The sequence below is a fragment of the Pelodiscus sinensis genome, chromosome 18 (assembly GCF_052426305.1).
Source record: "Pelodiscus sinensis isolate ZL-2025 chromosome 18, ASM5242630v1, whole genome shotgun sequence".
Lineage (NCBI taxonomy): Eukaryota > Metazoa > Chordata > Testudines > Trionychidae > Pelodiscus > Pelodiscus sinensis.
The window spans coordinates 31591060-31615095 of NC_143069.1; the positions used below are offsets into that span (position 1 = coordinate 31591060).

The 24036-nt window shown below is 58.4% G+C and overlaps 2 protein-coding genes across 5 annotated transcripts; one reads left to right on the forward strand and one right to left on the reverse strand.

Annotated features, from left to right (window-relative positions):
- Positions 1-7978: 7978 nt before the first annotated feature.
- RPS9 (ribosomal protein S9) lies at positions 7979-13125 on the forward strand. Of its 2 annotated transcripts, none has more exons than XM_075917505.2 (5): positions 7979-8108; positions 9395-9510; positions 11588-11710; positions 11824-12010; positions 12683-12950. In XM_075917505.2, exons 2-5 carry the CDS (start codon positions 9414-9416, stop codon positions 12762-12764), a joined length of 489 nt encoding a protein of 162 aa, XP_075773620.2. In that variant the 5' UTR covers positions 7979-8108; positions 9395-9413; the 3' UTR covers positions 12765-12950. The 2 variants fall into 2 exon arrangements, with proteins under 2 accessions (XP_075773620.2, XP_075773619.1); XM_075917504.2 differs by having other exon boundaries at positions 7985-8108; positions 12881-13125.
- A 1186-nt stretch (positions 13126-14311) lies between these two features.
- LOC142825590 (suppressor of cytokine signaling 3-like) lies at positions 14312-19255 on the reverse strand. 3 transcript variants are annotated; one of them, XM_075917500.2, is made up of 3 exons: positions 18693-19255; positions 17336-17555; positions 14312-15436 (listed from the first exon to the last, which is right to left on the reverse strand). In XM_075917500.2, exon 3 carries the CDS (start codon positions 15381-15383, stop codon positions 14772-14774), a length of 612 nt encoding a protein of 203 aa, XP_075773615.2. In that variant the 5' UTR covers positions 15384-15436; positions 17336-17555; positions 18693-19255; the 3' UTR covers positions 14312-14771. The 3 variants fall into 3 exon arrangements, with proteins under 3 accessions (XP_075773615.2, XP_075773616.2, XP_075773614.2); XM_075917501.2 differs by having other exon boundaries at positions 17518-17555; positions 18693-19254; XM_075917499.2 differs by having other exon boundaries at positions 17448-17555; positions 18693-19254.
- Between the last annotated feature and the right edge of the window lie 4781 nt (positions 19256-24036).

Sequence of the window (24036 nt, forward strand, 5' to 3'; positions counted from 1 at the left end):
ACTGTGGGAGAGGGATGGGGAGGGACGGTGTGTGAGGGGGGATTTGGGGAGAGGGTGGAGTTTGGGGGTGCAAGGTGTGGGGGGAGCCACCGAGGATTCCCCAAATCAAGGAGGGGAGGGGGCTGAGTAGAGGTGTCATCCACAAACACACACAGTGTCACCTACACAATGAGCCATCCAGACACAACACACGCACACAGCTTACACACACACAGACACAGTGTCACACACACTAGCAATGTCTCACATTCAGCTTGTAGATGCACAATCTCACACACACGGCTTGCACGCACAATGTCTCTCTCACACACGGCTTGTACACCTACTGTCACATGCACACTGTTCACACACACTCTGACAATGTTACACACACAGCTTGTACACACAGTGTCAGCCGCACACCCTGACAATGTTACACACACGGCTTGAATACACAGTGTCAACGCACACCCTGATAGTCTCACACACTACACACCATGACAGTGACACACACAGAGCTCATACACACAGTGTCACACCCAATCACACACATGGAGTTTATACACACTGACAGTGTCACACACGCAATTCGTACACACCCTGACAACATCACGCCCCCTCCTTGTACACAAACTGTCACACACACAGAGCTTAGAAACCTAGAACCAGTAGGGATCTCAAGAGGTCATCAAGTCCAGTCCCCTGCCCTCACAGCAGGACCAAACGCGGTCGAGATCAGTGTTTCTCAACCTTTTTTTATAAAGTACCCCTTTGAAAAAAAATTAGAAATACCCACAGTACCTACAGTTTTCAGAAACGCAACATTTTTTCTACCATTATAATGCATTTGTTTAAACAACTTAATCGTAGCTTGAGGGGCGATTACATTTTTGGGTGTAAAAAGTACAAAAATAATAAAGCGTTGTAAAAATTAATACAAACATTCAGTTTTCTCCACATTTCAGTTGTGTTTACGTACCCCCCCGACTTCTCTTCAGTACCCTCTAAGGGTACTCGTATCACTGGCTGAGAAACACTGGTGTATACCATCCCTGACAGGTGTCTGTCTAACCTGTTCTTAAATAGCTTGCACATCCTCTGACTAAGTCACACACACACACACACATACACACACACACACACACACAGCTTGTACACACCCTGCCCATAAACACCCGACACGCGTGGTTCATACACACACTGACTCTCTCGCACGCCAACATGTTTCATATGCACAGTGTCACACACACACGCTACCTCACACCCGCACACGCTGTCGCCAGCACATAGTCACAAGGCCAGGTCTCCTACATACCTGGCCAGCCTCACGCACAACGGCTCCCACACAAACCCAGGCTGCCACATGCACCCAGGCTGCCTCAGACACAGTGTCTCACATACTCACGTCTCGTGCACACTCACACACAAGGATGTGTGTGCATACAGTGCCCCTCACACACACACACGCACACACGCAGCCCCTAGCATTGTTACTGATTTCCTTGCATTAGTGGCCAATGGCCCCAGTCAAGGATCAGGCCCCGTCGCACTCGGAGCTGCACAGACGCAGAGACTGAAATGCCAGTGTGTGCTTTGCAGTCTCGGTACACAATTACGCGCAGGGTCACAGGCATCTGCAATGTTCCACCCACACAGTCACACAGACTCTCCAGACACACAGTCTCACATACCCCCCGTGTCACACAGAGGCCTTGTCACACATCCGTGCCCCTCCCCCACAGTGCCACACATGGACACACAGTCACACATGATGTCACACAGAGGCATTGTCACACACTCATACAGTGCTACTTAGAGACACCACCTCACACACTCCTCCCCCAGTGTCATGCAGTCACATCACACAGTGTCATATACACGTACACACAATCACACAGATACCCAGGCACATGGTATCACACTCAGAAACAGTCACACACACAGTGTCACACACACAGACACACAGTCTCATGCACTTAGTCACACATATTGTCACACAAACACAGTGACAGAGACTCACATACCCAGATGCGCAACCGCAGTGTCACAAATGGGTATACACACACACACACACACACACACACACACACACACACACACACACAGAGGCACCCTCACAGACACAGTAAGACAGTGTATCACATACCCAGACTACAGTTTCACATGCACACAGAGTCACAGGCAGCCTGAGTGTCACATACTCTCTCTCTCTCTCTCTTTCACACACACACACACACACACACACACACTCAGTGTCACATCCAGAGACACAAACAGGCATTGTCAGACACACAGGCATTTTCAGACATACCCGGACACAGTCTCTCTCTACACACACACACACATGCACATGCTCTCTCTCATGATGTGACACACACACATACTGTGATAGGGCATCTGCCAAACACCGGTGGAGAAAGGGTTAAAAGCAGCCCAGGGGAGGTGGGGTGCAGCAAACAGCCAGTCAGAGAGGGGCTGCAAAAAGCAGCCAATCAGGGCAGAGCAGGCATATATATAAAGAAGGCTGCAGGGCAGGAGAATGAGTTCTTTCTTGGGAGGCCAGGGAAGAAGGATGGGGGCGGGGCGGGGCGGGGCGGGGCGGGGCGGGGCGGGGCAGGGCAGGGCAGGGCAGGGCAGGGCAGGGCAACTCCAAGCTGCCTGCCAGGCTGAGGCTGGATGCTGGGGAAATAGATAGAGGTGTTGGAGGCCCTGCAGTATGTGGCTGCTGGCTACAAGGTCCTATAGCTGAGGTGTCTTGCCCCATCCCGGCTTGCTGCTGGGGGAAGTGGCCCCTGAAAGGCTGCAGTCAGTCCCTGAGGTGAGTGGCTGGGCCGAGGTCTGCTGTTTGCCTGGGAAAGCAGAGTGGGGTCCCATCCCATGACAGCTGTTTCTCTTTCACATGCCCAGTTTGTCTCTCGCATGGTCACGCCCGTGTACAGTATCATGCACAAGCACACATGACATTTTGCACACCCAGACCCCCTCTCTTTCTCCCTCTGTCTCGTGCACACAAATATCTCACACTAGTGAACAGAGAGGCCTCCACATGACCCTGACTCAGGGCAGCCTCCTTGGGGGGGGGTGTTTCCAGGGGTCGCCCGCCAGGCTTGGCTCTTGCACCTTGGCATCAATGACCCAGAAGCAAACCAAGCCCCCGTCCGTGCCAATAATGTTTGTGGATGACCAGCAGTCTGGGCAGCGAGGACAGACTGCGGGAGGCGGGCAAACCACCTACACCAGGCCGGGCTGAAATTCACGGCCCTCCAGCCAAGAGCAAAGAACCGAGACCCGTGCTTCTGGGCTGGGCGGAGGCGTGGTCCCAGGACCAGGCATCTGGAATAGATCCGGGTGACAGGGGTTGGAAAATCAGCTGACTGCAGATGCTGAGGCCCCAAGGGCTAAGGTCAGACTAGGGTACACAAATGGGGGGAGAAGGGACCACAGAGTTTAGTTCACCTCTGGATTTGGCCCTGGAGCGACTGCGGCTGGACTCCTGCATCCGGTTTTGGTGCCCCGGGCTAGGGATGTGACTAGTGGACTATTGACTCGACTAGTCGCTTCCCCCACCCTTGCTGTCTCGATCAGAGAGAGACAGCCGGGGGGGAGCAGGAGCCGGTGCTGGGGAGAGCCGGCTTGAAAGCGGGTTTTCCCCCCGGCATCATCTCTGCAGGGAGGCAAAGCCGCAGCGGGGGACTTGGCATTCCCGGCTCGCACCCGGTCCCCCCCGCTGTGCTTGCTTTTTAAATGTATTAAGAACCATGCGCGCACGAACGGCCACCGCAAGCAGGCAGGGGGCAGAGGGTGCAAACCCAGGGGCGGTGGTTATCCTCGCTGGGGAGCGCGAGTTATGTTGGGTGCAGTCGAACCCCTCGCCCACCCAGGGAACCAGAGCCCAATTGAAGCAGACATCTCGCATGCATCCTGCTGGGCTCCCTCTCCCTCCTCTACTGGGATTCCCCCTTCTCCTCCCCAGCTTCCCCCCTTACTGGGATCCACGCCCCCTTCCCCGCTGGGGCTATTGTCATCCGTGGTGATGGTGCTAAGCCCGGCTGCTTAGCTCCTCGGGGTGCCAGTCCCAGGGGATCGCTGAGCTGAGAGACACCCCCCTCCAAGATGAGTTGGATTAGAAATAGGGCATGGGGAGGGGAGAGCTGGCAGGTGTGTGATGCCGTCATTGTTACAGACCCACACAACCCTAAAGATGCATGCACACAGACGCACACACCCAAACACAGAGAGACACACACAACCCCAAACCAGAGACAGACACACAACCCCAAACAGGCACACACAAAACACCGTGTTCTCTCTCAGACATGCACAACCTCAAACACGTACGTGCATGCACCGACAACCCCTAACTACACAGCCAGAGCCATACACATAGATGCACCTATGCAGACCTCAGAGCACACAGCTACGCCCACACACAGCTACAAACATCCCTACACATGTGGGAAACACACAAACACCCCCCTCCCCTCATTCCAAGCATGCATGAAGAAACCAGCTGTCACAAACCACGCCCCCACCCACAGGCACTCCACCACACTGTCTGTGCACAAATGTCACCCAGTGGTCTGCATCCTGGCTCTGGGAGGGGTGCAGGGTGTAGGGGGGGGTTTCTCTCCCCAGCTGAGGAAGGGGAGTGGTGTCTAATGAGCAGGGAGGCTGGGAGTCCAGCACCCTACAAACACTCGGTTAGGAGAAAAACACCCAGTAAATCAGCAGTTTGAGTCTCTGCCATTTGCGGCAGCTGGGCGCTTTACCGCTTCCCCAGTAAAAACGTCCAGCACGAAGGTAGATTTACAGGTTCCCGGCTCAGTCTGGGCTGCCAGCCACAGTCTGTGTCTGAGATGGGGAAGCAGGCCTAAGGGAACCAGCCAAACCTCAAAGGGCTGCAGACCCAGGGCCCTTCCGAGTCACGCTCTGACAGTGGCTGGGTTCTAATCCCACCCCCTCAGGTCAATCTGGAGTCACCCCCAAATGCACTTGGGGCAGGGCCAGGTTCTGATCTCAGCTAGACCATCTCGTGCAATTATCCCCCGGCCTGCGGCGGAGGATTAGTTAACATTCTGTCCACACCATTCCTGTTTCCACTGACATGATCCTTCTCACTCCTGTTACCCTTTTTCATCCTGCTTTCTTAAAATACCAGCAAAGAGCTTTTCTCTTCTCAGCTCTTTGCTCCTCCCAGCATAAACATCCCTAAGATGGGCACAGACCCTTCGAAAGGTTTGGCTCAAGACAGGTGGAGCTCACAACGTTTGCCACCCCTCTCTGTCTTTTATCGTGCACTCAACAGGTTCCGATGTTTCCTTTGGAAGTTGATCTCCATCCCCCTGCAATGGTGGCCGTGCAAAAGTCCTGACCACATGCTGGGCACTTCCACTTCCCATGTGATACTGGGTGCCCTGGCCTTCCACTGGCTGCAGCTTGTTATAAATTAATGGAGATTGCTTATCACCTAGAGCTGGAAGGGACCTTGACAGGCCATCAAGTCCAGTCCCTTGCCTTTGCAGCAGGACCAAATACCATCCCGGACAAATTTTTGCCCCAATTCCCTAAATGGCCTCCACAAGGATTGAACTCATAACCTTGGGGTTTGCAAGCTAATGCTCAAACCACTGAGCTATCCCTCCCCCAATTGATCCATGTACTAGATGGATCAATTCTATGATGTCCAGGCCACGTTCGGTTGGCAATTAACATAAAGCAGCCCAAGCATGTTCTAAAGTAGTATGCCCCCGTGCTGCTGCATCAACTCCACTTCACTTCCGCCAGGGATCAGGCTGCATCATGTGCTCCGGGCACCAATTTCTTCAACGCCCACTGAAAACAGCGGGGAAACACCCGTCGATGGGTCAGTTCTCCAGCCAGTGACTTTTCTGGATCTAGGCTGATTTACACCACTGCTGGGTGACCTTGTCCCGTGGGTCGTACTCCAATTTGCTGAGGGTTCAACTTGCTTCCACTGACTTACAGAGGAAACCTCCTGTGGGTTTCAGCGGGAGCAGGACTGGTCTCGGTGGAGAAATGGGCTGTACAGAGGCTGCATTATCTAATAGTGATAGAAATGTAGCCGTGTTAGTCTGGGGTAGCTGAAGCAAAATGCAGGACAATGTAGCACTTTAAAGACTAACAAGATGGTTTATTAGATGATGAGCTTTCGTGGGCCAGACCCACTTCCTCAGATCTGGGGAAGTGGGTCTGGCCCACGAAAGCTCATCATCTAATAAACCATCTTGTTAGTCTTTAAAGTGCTACATTGTCCTGCATTTTGCTTCTGCATTATCTAAGGCAGTGTTTCTCAAACTGTGCTCTGCGGAGACCCGGAGCTCCCCGAGACATCTCCAGGGGCGCCGAGAGGTTGACAAACTGGAAACATTGATAGGTAGAACACATACAATCCGTGGACTGCTGGGGCTCTGCATACATTTTTACGCATGTAAAGGGCTCTGGAGCCCAAAAAGTTTGAGAACCGCTGATCTAAGACACTGGCTCACAAACAGGGGGTCCCAACCCACCTGGGGGTCGCAGGGAGGTTCTAGATGGTCACCTTAGTGAAAAGGCAGGAAGGCTCTGGTCCACTGGCCAGGGAACTGACTTGGGATAGGAGCACAGAATCGATTCCCTGCTCATGTCTTGGTTTCTCTCTGTGGGTCTGTGCACAGTGGGGCCCTGGACTTCAGCTGGGCCAGGGACCGTCTCCACTGTATCTGGACAGCAGCTGGCACAATGGAGCCCTGATCTCAGGGGCTGTCTCATGTTGTGGGACTGGGCAACACCGGCACAACCTTCCCTCCTCTCCTCCACGGTCTGGAAAGGACGTAGCAATGCAGGGGCTCGGTCACAGGCCTGCAGACATTCACAAGAACAGCGGTTCGAAGCCTCCGTCAGACCCCTGAGCACCAGTACACAGGAGCGGGCCCCCCCAGGGTCAGTGATCACAGCCCTCATGCCAAGGAAATGGTGCCCTGTCTTGGGGCAGGAAGGGAGGTGGTTACCCCCCCAACAATGGCCATTGGGGCGGGAGGAGGGATCACCCCCCCCCCCCGCAATGCAACGGTCACCCCCCCTTGGGACAGGAAGGGATCACCCCCCTGCAATGCAATGGTCACCCCCCCTTGGGACAGGAAGGGATCACCCCCCTGCAATGCAATGGTCACCCCCCCCTTGGGACAGGAAGGGATCACCCCCCTGCAATGCAATGGTCACCCCCCCCCCCCTTGGGACAGGAAGGGATCACCCCCCTGCAATGCAATGGTCACCCCCCCTTGGGACAGGAAGGGATCACCCCCCTGCAATGCAATGGTCACCCCCCCCTTGGGACAGGAAGGGATCACCCCCCTGCAATGCAATGGTCACCCCCCCTTGGGACAGGAAGAGATCACCCCCCCGCAATGCAATGGTCACCCCCCCTTGGGACAGGAAGGGATCACCCCCCTGCAATGCAATGGTCACCCCCCCCCTTGGGACAGGAAGGGATCACCCCCCTGCAATGCAATGGTCACCCCCCCCTTGGGACTGGAAGGGATCACCCCCCTGCAATGCAATGGTCACCCCCCCCTTGGGACAGGAAGGGATCACCCCCCTGCAATGCAATGGTCACCCCCCCTTGGGACAGGAAGGGATCACCCCCCTGCAATGCAATGGTCACCCCCCCCCCTTGGGACAGGAAGGGATCACCCCCCTGCAATGCAATGGTCACCCCCCCCTTGGGACAGGAAGGGATCACCCCCCTGCAATGCAATGGTCACCCCCCCTTGGGACAGGAAGGGATCACCCCCCCCGCAATGAAATAGTCACCCCCCCCCCTTGGGACAGGAAGGGATCACGTGGGGGTCACCCTCCCCCCACCAATGGCCGCCCCAGCCAAGTCTCCCACGCGCACGTGACGCGCTAGGATTCTCTCTCTCTCTCTCTCCCTCCCGATTTCCCTCGCCTCCCGGAAGCGCTCAGCCATTGGCCAGCCAGGAGTCCCCGTCCCATTGGCCAGCGGGACCCCGGCAGCGCCCCGCTATTGGTCGGCGTGACGAGGGGCGGGGCCTTCCCCATGCCCTTTATAAAGCCGGGCCCTGGCGCGCCGCCTTCTTTCCTTCAACCGCCAGCGTCGTTGGGAGCTTCAGGTACGTGGGGGCGCTGGGGGGGGCCGAGCGAGGCCAGGTTCAGGGGGAGCCCTTGGGACAAAAAGGGGGGGGGGTGGCCGGCGCGAGAAGCGGCGTCCGTTCTCCCCCGCCCGCTTGTGCGGGCGGGCGGTCGCGCATGCGCACAGTGCAGCTGCCGCGCATGCGCACAGTGCAGCTGCCGCGCATGCGCACAGCGTTCCCCCGTCCACGTTCTGGCGCGTGCGGCCTCTGGTCCCGGCGCGCGCTTGCTGGCAGCGAGGGGCGGGATTCGCACCCCCATCCCCTTTCATCGTGCAAAGGGGCGGGGCTCCCCCGTGCCTCAGTTTCCCCCTTGGTCCTTGTTGGGGGGGCAGTCACGTTGCACCCCCCCAATGGCTCTGAGGGCTCCTCCCCCGGCCAGGACCCGGCTCAGGCTGCTCTGGGGCCATGGCGGGGCTCGAACCCACAAGTCTTCAGGCTTCTCTAATGGGGTAGCTGGTGCTGGCCATGGTGATGCTCAGGGATGGGTGGGACTTGAACCCTGGGGTCCCCAGGCCTTGGCCCTAACCCCTAGGTCCCCCCCCCCATGATCTCTAGCTGCAGCCCCCAAGGGGCATGTTAGGGATGTGCAGACTTGTTGGGGGCAGAGACCTGCTGGGGTGCTCGGTGCCTCTTGGAGGAGGCTTCTGCTGGGCAGGTAAAAGGGAGACGTGGAGCTGCCCTATAGTTACCTGGCAGCGCAGGGGGCTGATCCTGCTCCCCGGGAGTGGGTGTGGAATCTCACGGAGACACCTGCTGATGCCCAGTGGTTACAGTTTTGCATCCCCAGGCTTAGCACCAGCGGTGGCCCCTGGCATTCCTCCCCCCAGCTCCCTGCCGTGCCTGCTCCCTGCTGTGCCCTGCTCTCATGCTAGGGGCTCCGTGTCCCCCTTCTCCATACCAATGTCTGTGATGCCATGGGGCACCAGGCTGGGCAGCTGTGTCCAGGTGGGATCACAGGGTTCAGAAAGCAGCTTTGTGCATGTGGCCAAACAAGAGAGCCAGCGTGGTAGAGATGCCGATTTGCCCAAGTGGTTGCAGGATGCTGGCCCTTTGGTGTGAGTGGGGTGGGCACAGGAGGCCTAGGAAGGGAAGATGGGGTCCACCTGAGAGCAGTTCAGTGCTGAAGTCATCCAGAGCAAGTTGCATGCTGGGTTTGTGGGGTGGCTGCTAGAGGATCCTGGCCCCACGAGCTTTTGGTTGAGGGCCGGTGGGGATTGTGCAGTATTATCCTGTCTTCTCTTAGCTCAATTTTTTTTCACCCCCAGGGCCAGAGCCTCGGCCAGGATGCCCGTTGCCCGGAGCTGGGTGTGCCGGAAGACCTATGTAACCCCCCGGCGCCCCTTCGAGAAATCCCGTCTCGACCAGGAGTTGAAGCTCATTGGTGAGTTTGGGGGCAAGCTTCAGGCTGGTGCCTGCCTGGGGAAATCAGCAGGGAATTACCTGGGGCCCAACAGAAGGTGCTTGGCCCCTGCAGTCAGGGAGCGGGGAGAGGAGGGTAGAGAAAGGGTTGCAATCTGGCAGTCAGACTGGCACTAGGGAGCATTGTGCCATAGTTGTGCATTCATGGCCCAAGAACCATTTTCTGGCCTGCGGGGGGCTTTAACCCCATTAGTCCAGGTAATGGTCAACCTGCTTGTCCCTCCAGTCTGAGAGATACAGTCCTGACCTGTGTCTGTGCTGGGGGAAGTGACAGGGCCATAAGAACAGCCATTCTGGGTCAGACTGAAAGTCCATCGAGCCCTGTATCCTGTTTTCTTCTGACAGTGTCCAATGCCAAGTGCCCCAGAGAATGAACTGGACAGGGGATCAAGTGGTCCAGCCCTGACAGGCAAGGGACACCATCCTGGCTAATAGCCATTGATGGACCTATTCTCTATGAATGTATCTAGCTCTTATTGGAACCCTGTTAAAGTCCTGGCCTGCACAAAATCCTTTGTCAAGGAGTTCCACAGATTGTGCGTTTTGTGAAGAAATACTACTTTTGTTTTAAACTTGCTGCCTACTAATTTCATTTGGTGATCCCTAGGTCTATGTGCTATGGGAAGGCGTAAATAACTTTCTCTTGTTTACTTTCTCCTCCAGTCACACTTTTATAGACCTGTCATACACACACACACACACCACCTTAGTTTTCTTTTCCAAGCTAAAAAGTCCCAGTCTTAATTAAACCTTGCCTATGGCAGGCATTCCATACTCTTAATAGGTTTTGTTGCCCTTTTCTGACCCTTTTCCTATGCCAAGTTACCTGCTTTGAGATGAGGTGACCCATCTGCACACAGATTGAGATATGGGCATACCATGGACTTATATAGAGGCAATAAGATAGTTTTGTCGTATTCTGTATCCCCTTTCTTAATGATTCCCGGCCTTTGTTTTCCTTTTTGGCTGCCGCTGTAAGTTGAATGGCTGTTTTCAGAAAACTATTCACAGTGACTCCCAAGATCTCTTGAGGGGTAACCATCATTCTATATGGCTACGTCTACACTGGCCCCTCTTCTGGAAGGGGCATGTAAATTTCACGAGTCGTCGTAGGGAAATCCGCGGGGGATTTAAATATCCCCCGCGGCATTTAAATAAAAATGTCCGCCGCTTTTTTCCGGCTTTTAAAAAAGCCGGAAAAGAGCGTCTAGACTGGCCCCGACCCTCCGGAAAAAGTGCCCTTTTCCAGAGGCTCTTATTCTTACTTCAAAGTAAGAATAAGAGCCTCCGGAAAAGGGCACTTTTTCCGGAGGATCGGGGCCAGTCTAGACGCTCTTTTCCGGCTTTTTTAAAAGCCGGAAAAAAGCGACGGACATTTTTATTTAAATGCCGCGGGGGATACAGTGAACCGTTTATCGTGGTAGATAGGTTCCAAACCCGACCGCGATAGCTGAAAATCCGCGAAGTAGGGACACCATATTTACGTATTTATTTAACATGAAATTTCCGGAAAATCCGCGATATATTTCTTTTATAATATATACATACGTAATGAAAAAAGTCCGCGAAGTCGTGAATCCGCGATGGTTGAACCGCGAAGTAGCGAGGGCTCACTGTATTTAAATCCCCCGCGGATTTCCCTACGACGACTCGTGAAATTTACATGCCCCTTCCGGAAAAGGGGCCAGTGTAGACGTAGCCTATGGGTAGCTGGAATTGTTTTCCAACATGCATTAATTTGCATGTATCAATATTGATTTTCATCTCCCATTTTGTTGCCTATTTGCCCAGTTTTGCGAGATCCCTTTGAAGCTTTTCAATCTTGTAGCTGTAAATTTGGCTCCTTCACTGTTGACCCCTTTCTCCAGAGCATTTCGGAAGATGCTGAATAGGCTTAGTCCCATTACGGACCCCTGGGGGCCGCCTCTAGTTGCCCCTCTCCATTCTGAACACACACTTGTTTATTCCCTGGATACTCCGCCCCCATGCCCTGTCACAGAGATGGCTGCCTGTGGGTAACAGCCCTGCTTCTCCTCTAGGCGAGTATGGGCTGCGGAACAAGCGGGAAGTTTGGCGTGTGAAATTCACTCTGGCCAAAATCCGCAAGGCGGCCCGGGAGCTGCTCACGCTGGACGAGAAGGACCCCAGGCGCCTTTTTGAAGGTAGGGGGCCGGAGGGGCATGGAGCTGCACCATGCGGCTGTCCCAGCAGTCGGTGGGAGGGGAAAGAGGCAGGGTCCCTGGGATCTCACTCCTCCATCTCATGCCCTCCCCAGGCAACGCCCTGCTGCGGCGGCTGGTGCGCATCGGGGTGCTGGACGAAGGCAAGATGAAGCTGGATTATATCCTGGGCCTCAAGATTGAGGATTTCCTGGAGAGACGCCTCCAGACCCAGGTCTTCAAGCTGGGGCTGGCCAAGTCCATCCACCATGCCCGGGTGCTGATCCGCCAGCGGCACATCCGGTAGGGCAGCCCTGTGTGTGTTGGGAGGGGTGTAGTGCGCGCTCTCTGTCTCTCTGTCTCTCTCTCTCTCTCCAGGAGAGGAGGGTCTAGTGCTTCCATCATGGGGGTGGGAGCTGGGAGCGCCGACTCCTGGGTTCAGTTGCTGGCTCTGCACCCTGCAGCTGCTAGTTTGCTGGGGCGGCGACTGACCCTGTGAAGGACACAGCCCGTAGCTGGTCCCCGGGACGTGGGGAGTTGGGCTGTTGCTCCTCCTCTCCCTGTGCCTAAAGCTTTGCTCTTGCTGTGTTGTGTAGCCCTCCTGGATGAGCCTGTGGGGGTGCACGGAGCCCCCCGGCCAAGGGGCTGGGCTGTGATCTAGGCAGGCCCCTGCGCTCCGGCTAGTGGGTGGCAGGGCTGCCTATGTCGGCAAGGCTCACTGCGGCAAAGCCGTACACCTTGTGAAGGGCCCGGCTGTCTGCTGCACAGGTAACACTCGCTGCTCCCTGACCCCTGCTGAGCAGGGGCCTGCGAATGGGGTCTGGTTCAATGGGACCCACCTGGTTCTGATACCAGCTCCTCTGGCATCAGTCTGCAGTGGGGACAAGGCTGGGATGACTTCTGCTGTCCCATGGTCAATCCGGAGCCACCACTTATCTTTGGATGACTCTGGCGTCACATCTGGTAACCAAACAGGTGCTGGCTTGGCAGCAGGGAGGAGAAGCAGCTGAGATGCAGCTGGCTCTGGGGAGTGTCAGTGGGAGGAGCCATTGGATGATGATGGGGTGAGCCATCTTCCCCAGGGGTTGTGAAATCCTACCTGGGGTCTGGCTGCCCCTGAGCACTGTGGGAAGGTGTCTCGGTGCCAGCCCTCACCTCTCCCCTCTTCCCCAGTGTGCGGAAGCAGGTGGTGAACATCCCGTCCTTCATCGTGCGGCTGGACTCGCAGAAGCACATCGACTTCTCGCTGCGCTCGCCCTATGGGGGTGGCCGGCCCGGCCGTGTCAAGAGGAAGAACGCCAAGAAGGGGCAGGGTGGTGCTGGGGGGGCGGATGAGGAAGAGGAGGATTAAAGACACCGGTGGTACCCGGGGGTGGGAAGCCTGTTCTATTGTGTCAATAAACAAGTTTGGAGTGGAACGTGTACAGGGCTGACTGGGTGCTGGGGTGGGGGTCCTTTTGTGGGCACGGGCCTCTGGGCTGCAGACATGGGCCTCGGTCTTGTACTTCACAGCGGGGGGAGGGTGCCGCTATCTTTGTAGCTGGGCCTCTTGTCACTTTCCCTCTTCTGGGCCATGTGACCTGTGGCCAGGAGTTCCACAGCTTGTGGCTCTTGAGTGGCCCTGTCCTGCCTGTTTGCCCTCCTGATCCAGGTGATGCGCTGGCCTTGGACAGGGGGGGGCGGATGTGATCTGAGCCCATGCTAAGGCCCCCAGCTGTGTAAAATTTGGCCGCATTAAGTCTGATGCGGGCTGGCTGGTACCAGGGATGGAAGGTGACCTTTGGGGGGAGGGGGACCTGAGCCCTGCATAGCTACAGCAGCGGAGACCCAGCTCAGCCCGGGCCCTAGCAGCAGGCAGGGCTGTGTGAAGGGAGGGTGGGGGCAGACTGGCTTGTGGCTAGATCTTCTCCCTCCCCCTTCGCCTGGTCTGGCTGCTAGTCCCCTTTCCCCTGGCTGGAGGGGTGGTTTCATGAGCCTCTGCCCCCTGCCTGCTGCGCGGCTTGGTCTGCCCAGAGCTAAGCCTGAGGCCTCCTGTGCTGTGCAGGGGCTGCAGAGGGGAGGAGGGCTCTGGTCCTGCCAGTAACAAGTTGGGGCTGGCTGAGGGAATGCCCTGGGCTGTGCCTATCACGGCTGGGATGTTATCAGCTGGGCCCGGCCCAGCCAGCATGGGTGGCTCCCGGGCCCTGCCCCAGCTTGCTGGGAAATGAAGGTGGAATGCTGGCACAGCTGGGCCTGGCCGTTGGCGCCCTTTGCTCCGACCCTGCGGCCTGCGCTAGCAGCCGCCCGGGCAGAAGCGAAAGCTGGCGGGCGGAAGCAGCTGGTGTTTTCCTGTGGTGCCGAGATGGTTTTCAGTAAATGTGCTCCCCTGAGTCAGCGTGCGCGGTGCCAAGAGCCTTCCGGGAACCGTGGGGTCAGGCCGAGTCACTGCCAGCCACCGCTGGGGGAAAGGGGGGGGGCTGTTTGTACTCAGGGAGCCAATGCAGGTGGGGGGGGGGGGAAGAGAGGGCGCCAGTGGCTTTTCCCTGGCTGGGTGCTGAATGGCTGCCATGCAGCTTGGGGTCCCTGTGTCCCAGGCAGCCCCCAAAGCACCAGTGGGAGGCGGGGTGCAGCAAAGAAAGGTTTATTCCATCCCAAAGCAGTGGTACAAGCCCCCCTGTGTGGCCTGTGGCCCCCCCAGCTGGGGGCACCAGGGCCACACGCATGCCTGGCAGGAGACCAGAGGGTGGGGGGGTGCTGGGGGAGCCCCCCACAGCTGCCATGGGACTAAAGATCCAGACTCGTCTCCCAGAGCCGGGAACAACCCAGAGGTCCTGGCTCCCAGCTGTCCCCTCCCTGCCCTGGGGTGCTGGGTTCGCCATCGGGTGAGGGGACAGACCCGTCCTTCCCACTGTTCTGGAAAGGCCAGGGGAGGCTTCCTTCCCTCCCCCCAGCTGGGCTGCGTTACCAGGGGTCCTGCACCCCCACCTCCACAAGCCTGGGGTGGGGGTGTCTTGGCCCAGGCCCTGGCCCCGCCTTGGTCCAGCTGTGCTGACAGTCCTGGCAGGCCGGGAGTTCCCCAGCCCCCCTAGCAGCGCAGGGAGTTGCGTAGGGCCCGGGGCACGGGCAGCCTCTCGAGCGCAGCTTCCCCCGTCCCTGCCCGGACGCTGGCCCGCACGGCCCGTCGGCACAGCTCCTGCAGCGTGGCCACCTTGCAGCGCAGCGGGCGGGCGAGCGCCAGGGGCTCAGGGCGGCTGCCCTGGGCCTCCAGGTAGCAGGGGGGGCCTGGGGGCCCGTCCTGCGCCAAGTAATGTTCCACCAGCTGCACCACGCAGGCGAAGGCGGGAGGGCGGGGGGCCCCGGGCAGTGTCTCCAGGTGGAAGGCTGCCCCCTGCTGCTGGATGCGCAGGTTGGTGATGCCGCTGCTGGTGCGGAGGCTGAGGGTGAAGAGGTGCCGGTGGTCGGAGGAGTCGCGGACCAGGAAGGCCCCCGGCGGGTGGGGGCTTAACAGCCGCTTGGCCTCCGCCCCCGACAGGCTCCCCCAGTAGAAGCCGCTGGCCTCCAGCCGCTCCAGCGCTGTCTCCACCCGCTCGAAGTCCCCGCAGAAGCTCCTGTAATGGTAGGAGGGGGCGGGGGCCCCGCTCATGGCCGCTGCAGGGTAGGGGCAGCACGGCAGACAGGGCCCGCACAACGGGACCATCGCGCTGCCCGGCTCAGTCCTCCCCGTCACTGCGGCCCCTCCAGCGGGGTCATCTGTGGGGAGAAGGGGAGGGGTCAGTGGGAACGGGGCGGGGGGGTGAGGAGCCCAGGGCTGGGCTGGTAGGGGGCTGCTGCTGGGGAGCAGGGGGTCTCCGTGCAGGAGACGGGCTGGTTTCCATCACACGCAGGCTGTTTAACGCGCCCCACAACCTGCCCAACGACCCATGGGCTGAGGAGAGACCCAGGCGTCCTGAATCCCAGCCCGTCCCTCCCCTCCAACCACTGCACCCCACTCCCTTCCCAGAGCTGGAGAGAGAGCCCAGGTGTCCGGCCTCCCCTGCTCTGACCAGTAGGCCCCACTGCCCTCCCAGAGCAGGAGAAAGACCCCTGGACTGTTCTGGCTCCCAGCCCCCCTGAGAATCACACCCAGGACGTGAGGGGTGGGGAAGGGGTGTGTGCACTTACTTGCATGCTGGGAATTCTGTGAAGAAAACACACACACACGCCAGAGACGCAGTTGCTACACACACAGCAATGTTAACACACAAATGGGCTTGGACACACACGGACTCACCTACCCTCCCAGTCAGCTTCAGCCGCCCCCCGCCCACACCCACGTACACAAACATCACAGTGCAACGCACAGCAAACAGCACCCTTTAGAATTAGACAAACCACCCTACGCATACAAACGTGGTCGCACACACACACTCCCAGAAGCACAGGGACACACACATGCACAGTTCTGTAGATACTCACACAACCATCCCCTGCAGGAGAACATACTGGAGTTAAAATTCTATGGCATGTGTGTGGCTGTCCCTTGCTGGAGTGGGTGAGCCCTGTGCTGTGTGTGTTTGTATACACACCATACGGTTAAGACACACGTACAAAATATACACACAACTCCCCCCCACAGAAACACGCTCACAGAGCAACACATACTACATATTAGTCCATACAATTATACAAACACATTGAAAACACACCCACACAAACACAGCCACCCATACATATGCACCCTCTCACACAGATATAATACACAAATGCACACAGGCTTAGTCAACACAAATATATCTCTCTGATGTTTCTGGTTTGTCTCTGCGTATACTGCAACACAAAAAGCAGAAACTCACAGATTATGCACAGAGAGTTGTGTGTGTGTGCAACATACCCACAGACAAAACATGTATAAACTCACAACAAAATGTAAACACTCATAACGTATGTGCACACAAGCTGTACATACACACATTCAATCAATCCTCCTCACACGAAATGTTCACACAACACACACACTCCTCCCCACAAGAAATAAACAAACAAAATGTACACACACACAATCCTCCTCACAAGGAATAAACAAAATGTACACATGCACAATCCTCCTCACATAAAATGTACGCACAACACGCACAATCCTCCTCACATAAAATGTACGCACAACACGCACAATCCTCACACAAAATGTACACACAACATGCACAATCCTCCCCACAAAAATAAACAAAATATACACACACACAATCCGCCTCACACAAAATGTATGCACAACACGCACAATCCTCCCCACAAGAAATAAACAAAATGTACACAGAACATGCACAATCCTCCCCACAAAAAATAAACAAAATTGTACACACACACACACAATCCTTCTCACACAAAATGTACACACAACACGCACAATCCTCCCCGCAAGAAATAAATGAACAAAAAGGTACACATGCACAATCCCCCTCACACAAAATGTACACAAACACACACAATCCCCCCACAAGAAATAAACTAACACAACACACACACTTACCCACTCAATCCCCACGCACACGCCATAAGCACAAGCAGTCCTCAAACAAAAAGTACATACAACACATACACAATCCTCAGCACTCAAATGCACATATGCATATACACAATCCACACACAATTCCCTCCCCCCCACACACACACTTTTCACAAACTCTTCTGCTCTCTGGCCTCAGCCCCAGGCCAGCGGCCGCAGAGAACAAGGAGCGAATCCTGCTTTCTCTCTGTGTACCCCTGGGGCCAACGGGGTACAAACATTTTAAGACTTCCCCGAATTCACTCCCTGTTCCAACTTCCTCCAGGAAACCCTGATCTCTGGAGCAAACCTTCAGCTCCCCGCCGGAATCAGGAACTCTCGCCGGGCCTAAAAAACAAGAAATCGGGCCCGTTGGTTTGTTTTTTTAACTCGCGCTCTCAAAACCTTTGACATTGGCCAAGGGGCCGGATCTGCCTCCTGCTCCGGGAAAGCGAGGAGCCCACTTCTGGGAACTCTTTTACGTAAGGCGCGTGTAAACCACTCCAGAGGGATCTTGCCGCACGTGCGTAACTTTCGGCGCTTTGATTTGTCCTGTGCATTGCCGTGCAACGCACTCGCACCAGGCTCATTTCTTGGAAGTCCCAAGGCCCGGGGCCAGGGTGATGGGCATCCGGCCCTCCAGTCTGAACTCAAATAGCCACATTCAATTTAACCCCCTTCCCGCCAACTGACCCCAGCTAGGGTGAGCAAGTGTGAAAAACCCGGGTAGGGGTAGAAGGTGTTAGGTGCCAATATAAGAGAAAGCCCCAAATAGCAGCACGGTCCCTATAAAATTAAGGCATCTGGTCGCCCTCACCCCGAATAACTAAAATCAATGTTTTAAACACCCCTCCCCCAAACTGATCCCAACTAACTAAACTAAACCCAGTGGAAAAAACTCCCAAAGCCACGAAGAGACCCCAACTAACGACACTAAACCCAAGGCACCCAACACACCCCAGGCTGTCAGCCGAGCCCCCAAATCAGCAGGCTATTAAAGGGGTGGCAGAATTAACCACCTGGCAAAGAGAAAAATCCACCATCAGGCTGGTGAAAAGAAAAGAAAAAAATTCACAATTTACACAGAAAATCCGATGGGGGAAAAAAATGAAACCCGCCCCTTCAGAGAGGCATCATAAAGGTCTTTCTTAAAAGACCCCCCCCCCCCAATTTCTCAAAGTCAACCCCCCTATTAATGAGGATGGTTAACCTCAGGAGCAGCCCCCCACCTCCAGGAGCAGGCGCCAGAGAGAGGGTGTTGCTAAAAAGTGCTCGACCCCCCCCCCCAGATTGTCTCCCCCACCGCTGTTTCATTGGGAGGGGGAGGGGCAAATGTGGGGCCAGATGAGCCAGAGGTGCCCTTGATCCAGCCCCCCCCCCCCCGCTAAATCCCCTGCTTCTATTTTCGGGTCTGCCCAGGGCAGCCCCCTCTGACCGAGTAGTCGTTCCCCCCCCCCCCCCGACAATCACCCCGTTTTAACTCACCCCTTTCCGCCCCCGGGCAGCTGTGGGGCTGTCGCAAGCCGGACTCCCACTCCGGCGCGCTGGGAACTCCTCCTGCAGCCCTGGGAGGGCGGCGGGGGGGGGGGGGGACTAGCAAATCAGCCGCCCCCCCCTTGAGCCGCAGGAAAGCCCCCCGCGGGGGGGTCCATCCCAGCCAGGAAGGCGGCCCCGGAGGGGGGGGGGATCTTTTGCACAAGGAGCTAGGATGCACCGTGGGGGGGCAGGAAAGGTCTGTCGCTGCCCCCCCCCCCCCGCGCTGATTTACACCGGGCCAGAGTCTCCCCGGGCAGGCCAGGGGGAGGGGGCGTGTCCGGGGCGGGATATTTATTTTTGTGAATGGGCCCCGTCCCCATTGGCCGCGGGGGGCGGGCTGGCGGGGCTGTGATTGGCAGGCAGAGCTGGGCAAGACCTCGCCCCCCCCCCCCCAGGCGCAGGGAGATTCCTGGAAGAGCGGGGGGAGGGAGTGTTGGTAAAAGGGAGGGGGGGGGCCGCCCAGGGACACCGCGGGGACCAGGCGCTCGAGGGCGCGGTGCCCTCGCTGGCTTCTCTCCCCTTTCCCGGGGGGGGGGGGGCGGCCGTAAAATCCCCCCCCCCCCCGCCAAGAAACACACAAGCCCTGTTAACCCTGCAGCGCCCGCGCGTGAGAGCGGAGTGTCCCCCCCCCACGCACGCTCCCCCGCCCGCTCCCTCCCCTCAACTCCCCCCACCCCTCCTCTTCCCCGAACCACCCTGCACCTCTTCTCCCCCCTCCTCTTCCCCTCCCCGGCCCTCCCTCCCCCCCCCCCGGCCCTCCACTCCCCCAACCCCTCCGGCCCCCCTCCCCCGCCCGCTCCCTCCCCTCAACTCCCCCCACCCCTCCTCTTCCCCGAACCACCCTGCACCTCTTCTCCCCCCTCCTCTTCCCCTCCCCGGCCCTCCACTCCCCCAACCCCCTCCCCCTCCTCTCTCCGTCTCCTCCTCTGTCTGCTCCCTTCCACCCCTCCTCCTCACCCAATGCCCCTCCAACCCCGTCCTCTGCCTGCCCCCAACTCCCTCCAAACTCTTCTCACCAGCTTCCCTCCTTTTCTGCCCCCAGCCCTCTGCTCCTCCCCCTCCCTACTCCCTCCCACCCCTCCTACCCATCCCCCTCCTCCCCTGCTCCCCACCACTCCCTCTTCCTCTCCCCTTTTCGCCACCTCCCCTGCTCCCTTGTCTCCCTTCTCCCTCCTGCGCCCCTCTCCCCTTCATCCCCCTCCTGCTGCCCCTTCCTGCTTCTGCTCCCCTCTCCTTCCTTCTTTGTCTTCTCCGCCCCTTCTATCCTTCCCCATCTTCCACTGCTCCCGCCTCCCCATGTTTCCCTCTGTGTCACTTCCCGAAGCTTTGCCCCCCGCAGATAGGGGGTGAGGGCAAAGAGGGGCCAGTCTCCCCGTCTCATCCTGCCCGTTGCCTCTCGGATGTGGGGCAAAGGGAGGGGGGTCCATTTTGCAATCTGGAGGGAAAGGGGGTTTTGCAAGACTGGTGCCCGGAAGTGGGGCTGAGACCCGGCGAACTCCACACAGATGTGAGCCACAAAAGAGGAAGAACGTTTGCTGTCTATCGATCTGGCTCCGGTTCAGCGCTGGAGCCCCCAGAGGGGACAGGCCCCTCCCACATTCCCTGCCCCCCTGAGCCAGCCAGGCCCTGCCCTGGGGCCAGTGGGAGCTGGCGCCCCCTAGAGGGGACAAGCTCCTGCCCCATTCCCTGAGCCAGCCAGGCCCTGTCCTGAGGCCAGTGAGAGCCGGCGCCTCCTAGAGGGGACAGGCCTCTGCCCCATCCCTTGCCCCTCTGAGCCCGCCAGGCCCTGCCCTGTGCCCAGCTGAGAGCCCTCGTCCCACGGATGAGATGGGGAAACTGAGGCACGAAAGGGGGACTTTGCCCAGATCAAGTCATTGTCCCGGCTGTGGAGAAAACCCAGGAGTCCTGGCTCCCAGCCCCCTTGATCTACCCAACTAGACCCTCCTTCCCTCCCAGAGGGGGGAAAGAGCCCAGGAGTCCTGGTCCCCCCGCCCCCACCGCCACCCACATCATGTGCAGGAACCCTGCTCCCTCCCCCCCAACACCCACAGAGGCAGGTTCCCTGGGGCGGGAGCTGGCTGGCAGTGACATAATTTCATTTCCCAGCCGCGGTAACACGCAGAGGGCCCCTGAGGACAGCCTGTGAGTGGGACGCCCGCCCGGGCCTGGGCAGGGCCTGGCTGGCTCAGGGGGGCAGGGAATGTCGCAGGGGCCTGTCCCCTCCAGGGGATGCTGGCTCCCACCCAGGCGTGGGCAGGGCCTGGCTGGCTCAGGGGGGCAGGGAATGGGGCAGGGGCACTGGCCCCGATCGGATAGAGCCATTCCTGCTCTGTGGCCTTCACATGTGCTGAGTTTGTTGGGTCTCAGCCCTGCTCCTAGGCATTCCCCCCGCCCTGGGGCTTGACACCCCACTGATCCCCCCCTTGCATCTCAGCAGAGAGGCCCAGATTGTGAGGCTCCTTCTGCCCCCTGCCTTTTCCTGGGGGGGGTCACTGGTGGAGAGGGGAGCTGTGCAGGTGTGGACATGGGGGGGGCATTTACCCCATGGTGCACACAGAGCTGGGGGGGGGGGAGGCTCCCCTGGGGTTTCTGGCCAGCCCGGTGTTTACGAGCGGCTGGTTCCTGGCAGAGGCGAGGTGCCGGTAAGGCTGCCGGCTTCCTAGCAGCCATTAGCAGAGGCACGCGGCAGAATGCTAAACAGCAATCACAACAAAGGCTGTGCATGGGGGGGGGGCGGCTGCCGGTAGCACCCCAGAGCCCCCCCTTGCCAGCACCCCCTTGCCCATGAGGACCCCCCCCCCATTCGGTCCTCGGTGGTGGTGTCACTTGGCAGCCCCCGGCTGAGGCCAGGCATCTCACCGCATGCATGGGGGCAGAAAGGGGGTTGTTATGGCAACTCCCTCTTGCCCAGCAAGAGCCGAAGGGGAGAGGCGCCCCCTGCTGGTGGGAAGCAGGACTGTCCGGCTGTGTGTCATAAACCCTGCACTGCTCCCTGCTCACCGGGATTCCCTGGGTTTTCTCCGCAGCCGGGACAATGACTTGATCTGGGCAAAGTCCCCCTTTCGTGACTCAGTTTCCCCATCTCCTCCGTGGGACGAGGGCTCTCAGCTGGGCACAGGGCAGGGCCTGGCAAGCTCCCAGCGGCAGGATCCGGGGACGTACCAGGTGGGCTGGGAGGTGGGTAACGCTGCCCCTGGAGCGGCCGCTCCCTTCTCTCCTGCTCGTGCCACCCTGCCAGCTCTGCCCCTGGCCGGTCCCACGCTGCGCCAGGGATTGTCTGGGTGGAACAGCCGCTGTGCCCCACCCCAGAGGGGCCGCATCCCAGCCCCAGGCAAGGGGTCCCCGGATACCGAGAGCAATCCCATTTCGCCAGGGCTTGCACACAGAACTGGGGGCGTCTGGGGTGCCCCAGGAGGCTGGTGTGTGGTTCTGTGTTTATTACAAATCTGGAAATGAACAGGATGCAAATTAACACAAACAGCCGCCTTGGTGCGTCCCCTCCTGCTCCTAGCTCCAATTCCCCCCAACAAGTGGGGCTGGATGGGGGGGCACCAGCTGCAGGCAGTTCTGGGGGGGCTATAAGTAAAGTTTGTTCTCTGGGGGGGAATCACTGTGTCAGCCGTGGGGGCCGACACTCCCTGCCCCATCGCTCCAGGGTCAGACTACAGGGGTTGTAGCAGGGCCCCCCGGCTCCCGCTGATGGCGGCCTACAGGACGGGGGCAGGGGCTGGGGCCCCCCTCTTGGCCTGCAGCGCCTGGTGGTCCAGCTCAGCGTAGGTGAGTCCCTCGGCGCCGGGATTGGGCTTCTGGGGCTGGGGGGGAGGGGGAGGAGCGTCACAGTGTGTGTGTGTGTGTGTGTGTGTAAAGAGCCACTGTGTCTGTGTGTGTTTGTGGAACAAGTCAGCGTGTGTGTGGGCAGAGTCCGCGTGTGTGTGTGCGTGTACGCCAGCACATACACACGCACGAAAGTTCTGATCCTTGCCGCCAGGGGACAATCACACACACACACACACACACACACACACACAGCAGTCACGTTGCACTTCAGAGCTGAGGAAGTGGGTCTGCCCCATGAAAGCTCGTCACCTAATAAACTATCTTGTTAGTCTTTAAAGTGCTACATGACTGCACACACACACACACACACACACACACACACACACACACACACACACACACACACACACTCTCTCTCTCTCTCTCTCTCTCTCTCTCTCTCTCTCTCTCTCTCTTTCTCTCCCAGCCAGCAGGGGGCTCTGGGGCACTTCTATTTCACTGAGAGCCCAGTGATCCCCCCCCTCACACTAGCCCCCATCTGAGCCCCACGGGGCAGAGACCTGGGAATTCTCCCCTTGGCATATTTAGGGGAAGGGTTCAGGGTCAGGCTCTGATTCTCTGTGTTCTGGGCCTTGCGCCCCCTCCTCTCCCTCTGAACCCCCATTCCGGTGTCAGTCTGAAGGGGGTGTAGGAGCCCGGGGGGTAGGGGGCCCGGTGTGAGAACATAGCTCTAGAGGGGCCAGTGAAGGGCCAGACGCTGGATTGTTTATTGGCATGGGGGGTGGTGATAGGCTTGGGAGGGGCCTTGGGGAGTGAGGGGGAAGTGAGGGGGGCTATTACTGGGACATCCTGCTGCTTCCCTTGGCTCCCGAGGGCGTCCGTGGAACAGAGACACCCCCCTGGTGAGGGGCTGGACCCAGATCTGGTCCCTGGTCCAGCCCTCTGCCAGCCCCCTGCCTACCAGGAAGTGCCAGGGTGGGGCAGGGTCACGAGGTCCAGGGGACAATGGGTGAAACTGAGGCACATAGTGGGGATAGGGCACCTCCCAACGTGCACAGAAACTCAGGATTGCACCCCACATCAGCATGCCCCCCCAAAGGATGGGGCCCCTGCCGGGGGACACCCAGGGAACAACCCAGCTCCCATCCCTGCCCCTCCTCTCACTCCCCATGGCTGCCCCCTCATGTCTAACACACACAGTGGCTGCCTCCTCGGATTCCCTGTGGGGTCAGAGAGTGAGAGAGAGACAGTAACAGAGCCCTGGAGCCCTGGTCCCAGCCCCTGGCTCTAACCACTAGGCCCCACTCCTCCCAGAGCTGGGGAGAGACTCCAGGAGTCCTGAGGCAGGTAGATGGGGGGGGGGGGCAGAACTGGGGTCTCACCTGCTCTGCCTCGATGCTGGTCCCTCCCCTGCAGAGACACAAAGCAGAATTGTCCACGAGTCGACCCGGGTCCCTGGGCCAGCCCTGACCCTCCGCCCCACAGGGCAGCTGGGATGGGAGTCCACCCCCCCACT

Coding starts and splice junctions, on each gene's coding strand:
- RPS9 (XM_075917504.2), top strand. CDS start 9,414: ATGCCCGTTGCCCGGAGCTGGGTGTGCCGGAAGACCTATGTAACCCCC. Junction 9,511..11,587: donor CCAGGAGTTGAAGCTCATTG/GTGAGTTTGGGG, acceptor CTTCTCCTCTAG/GCGAGTATGGGCTGCGGAAC. Junction 11,711..11,823: donor CCCCAGGCGCCTTTTTGAAG/GTAGGGGGCCGG, acceptor TGCCCTCCCCAG/GCAACGCCCTGCTGCGGCGG.
- LOC142825590 (XM_075917500.2), bottom strand. CDS start 15,383: ATGGTCCCGTTGTGCGGGCCCTGTCTGCCGTGCTGCCCCTACCCTGCA.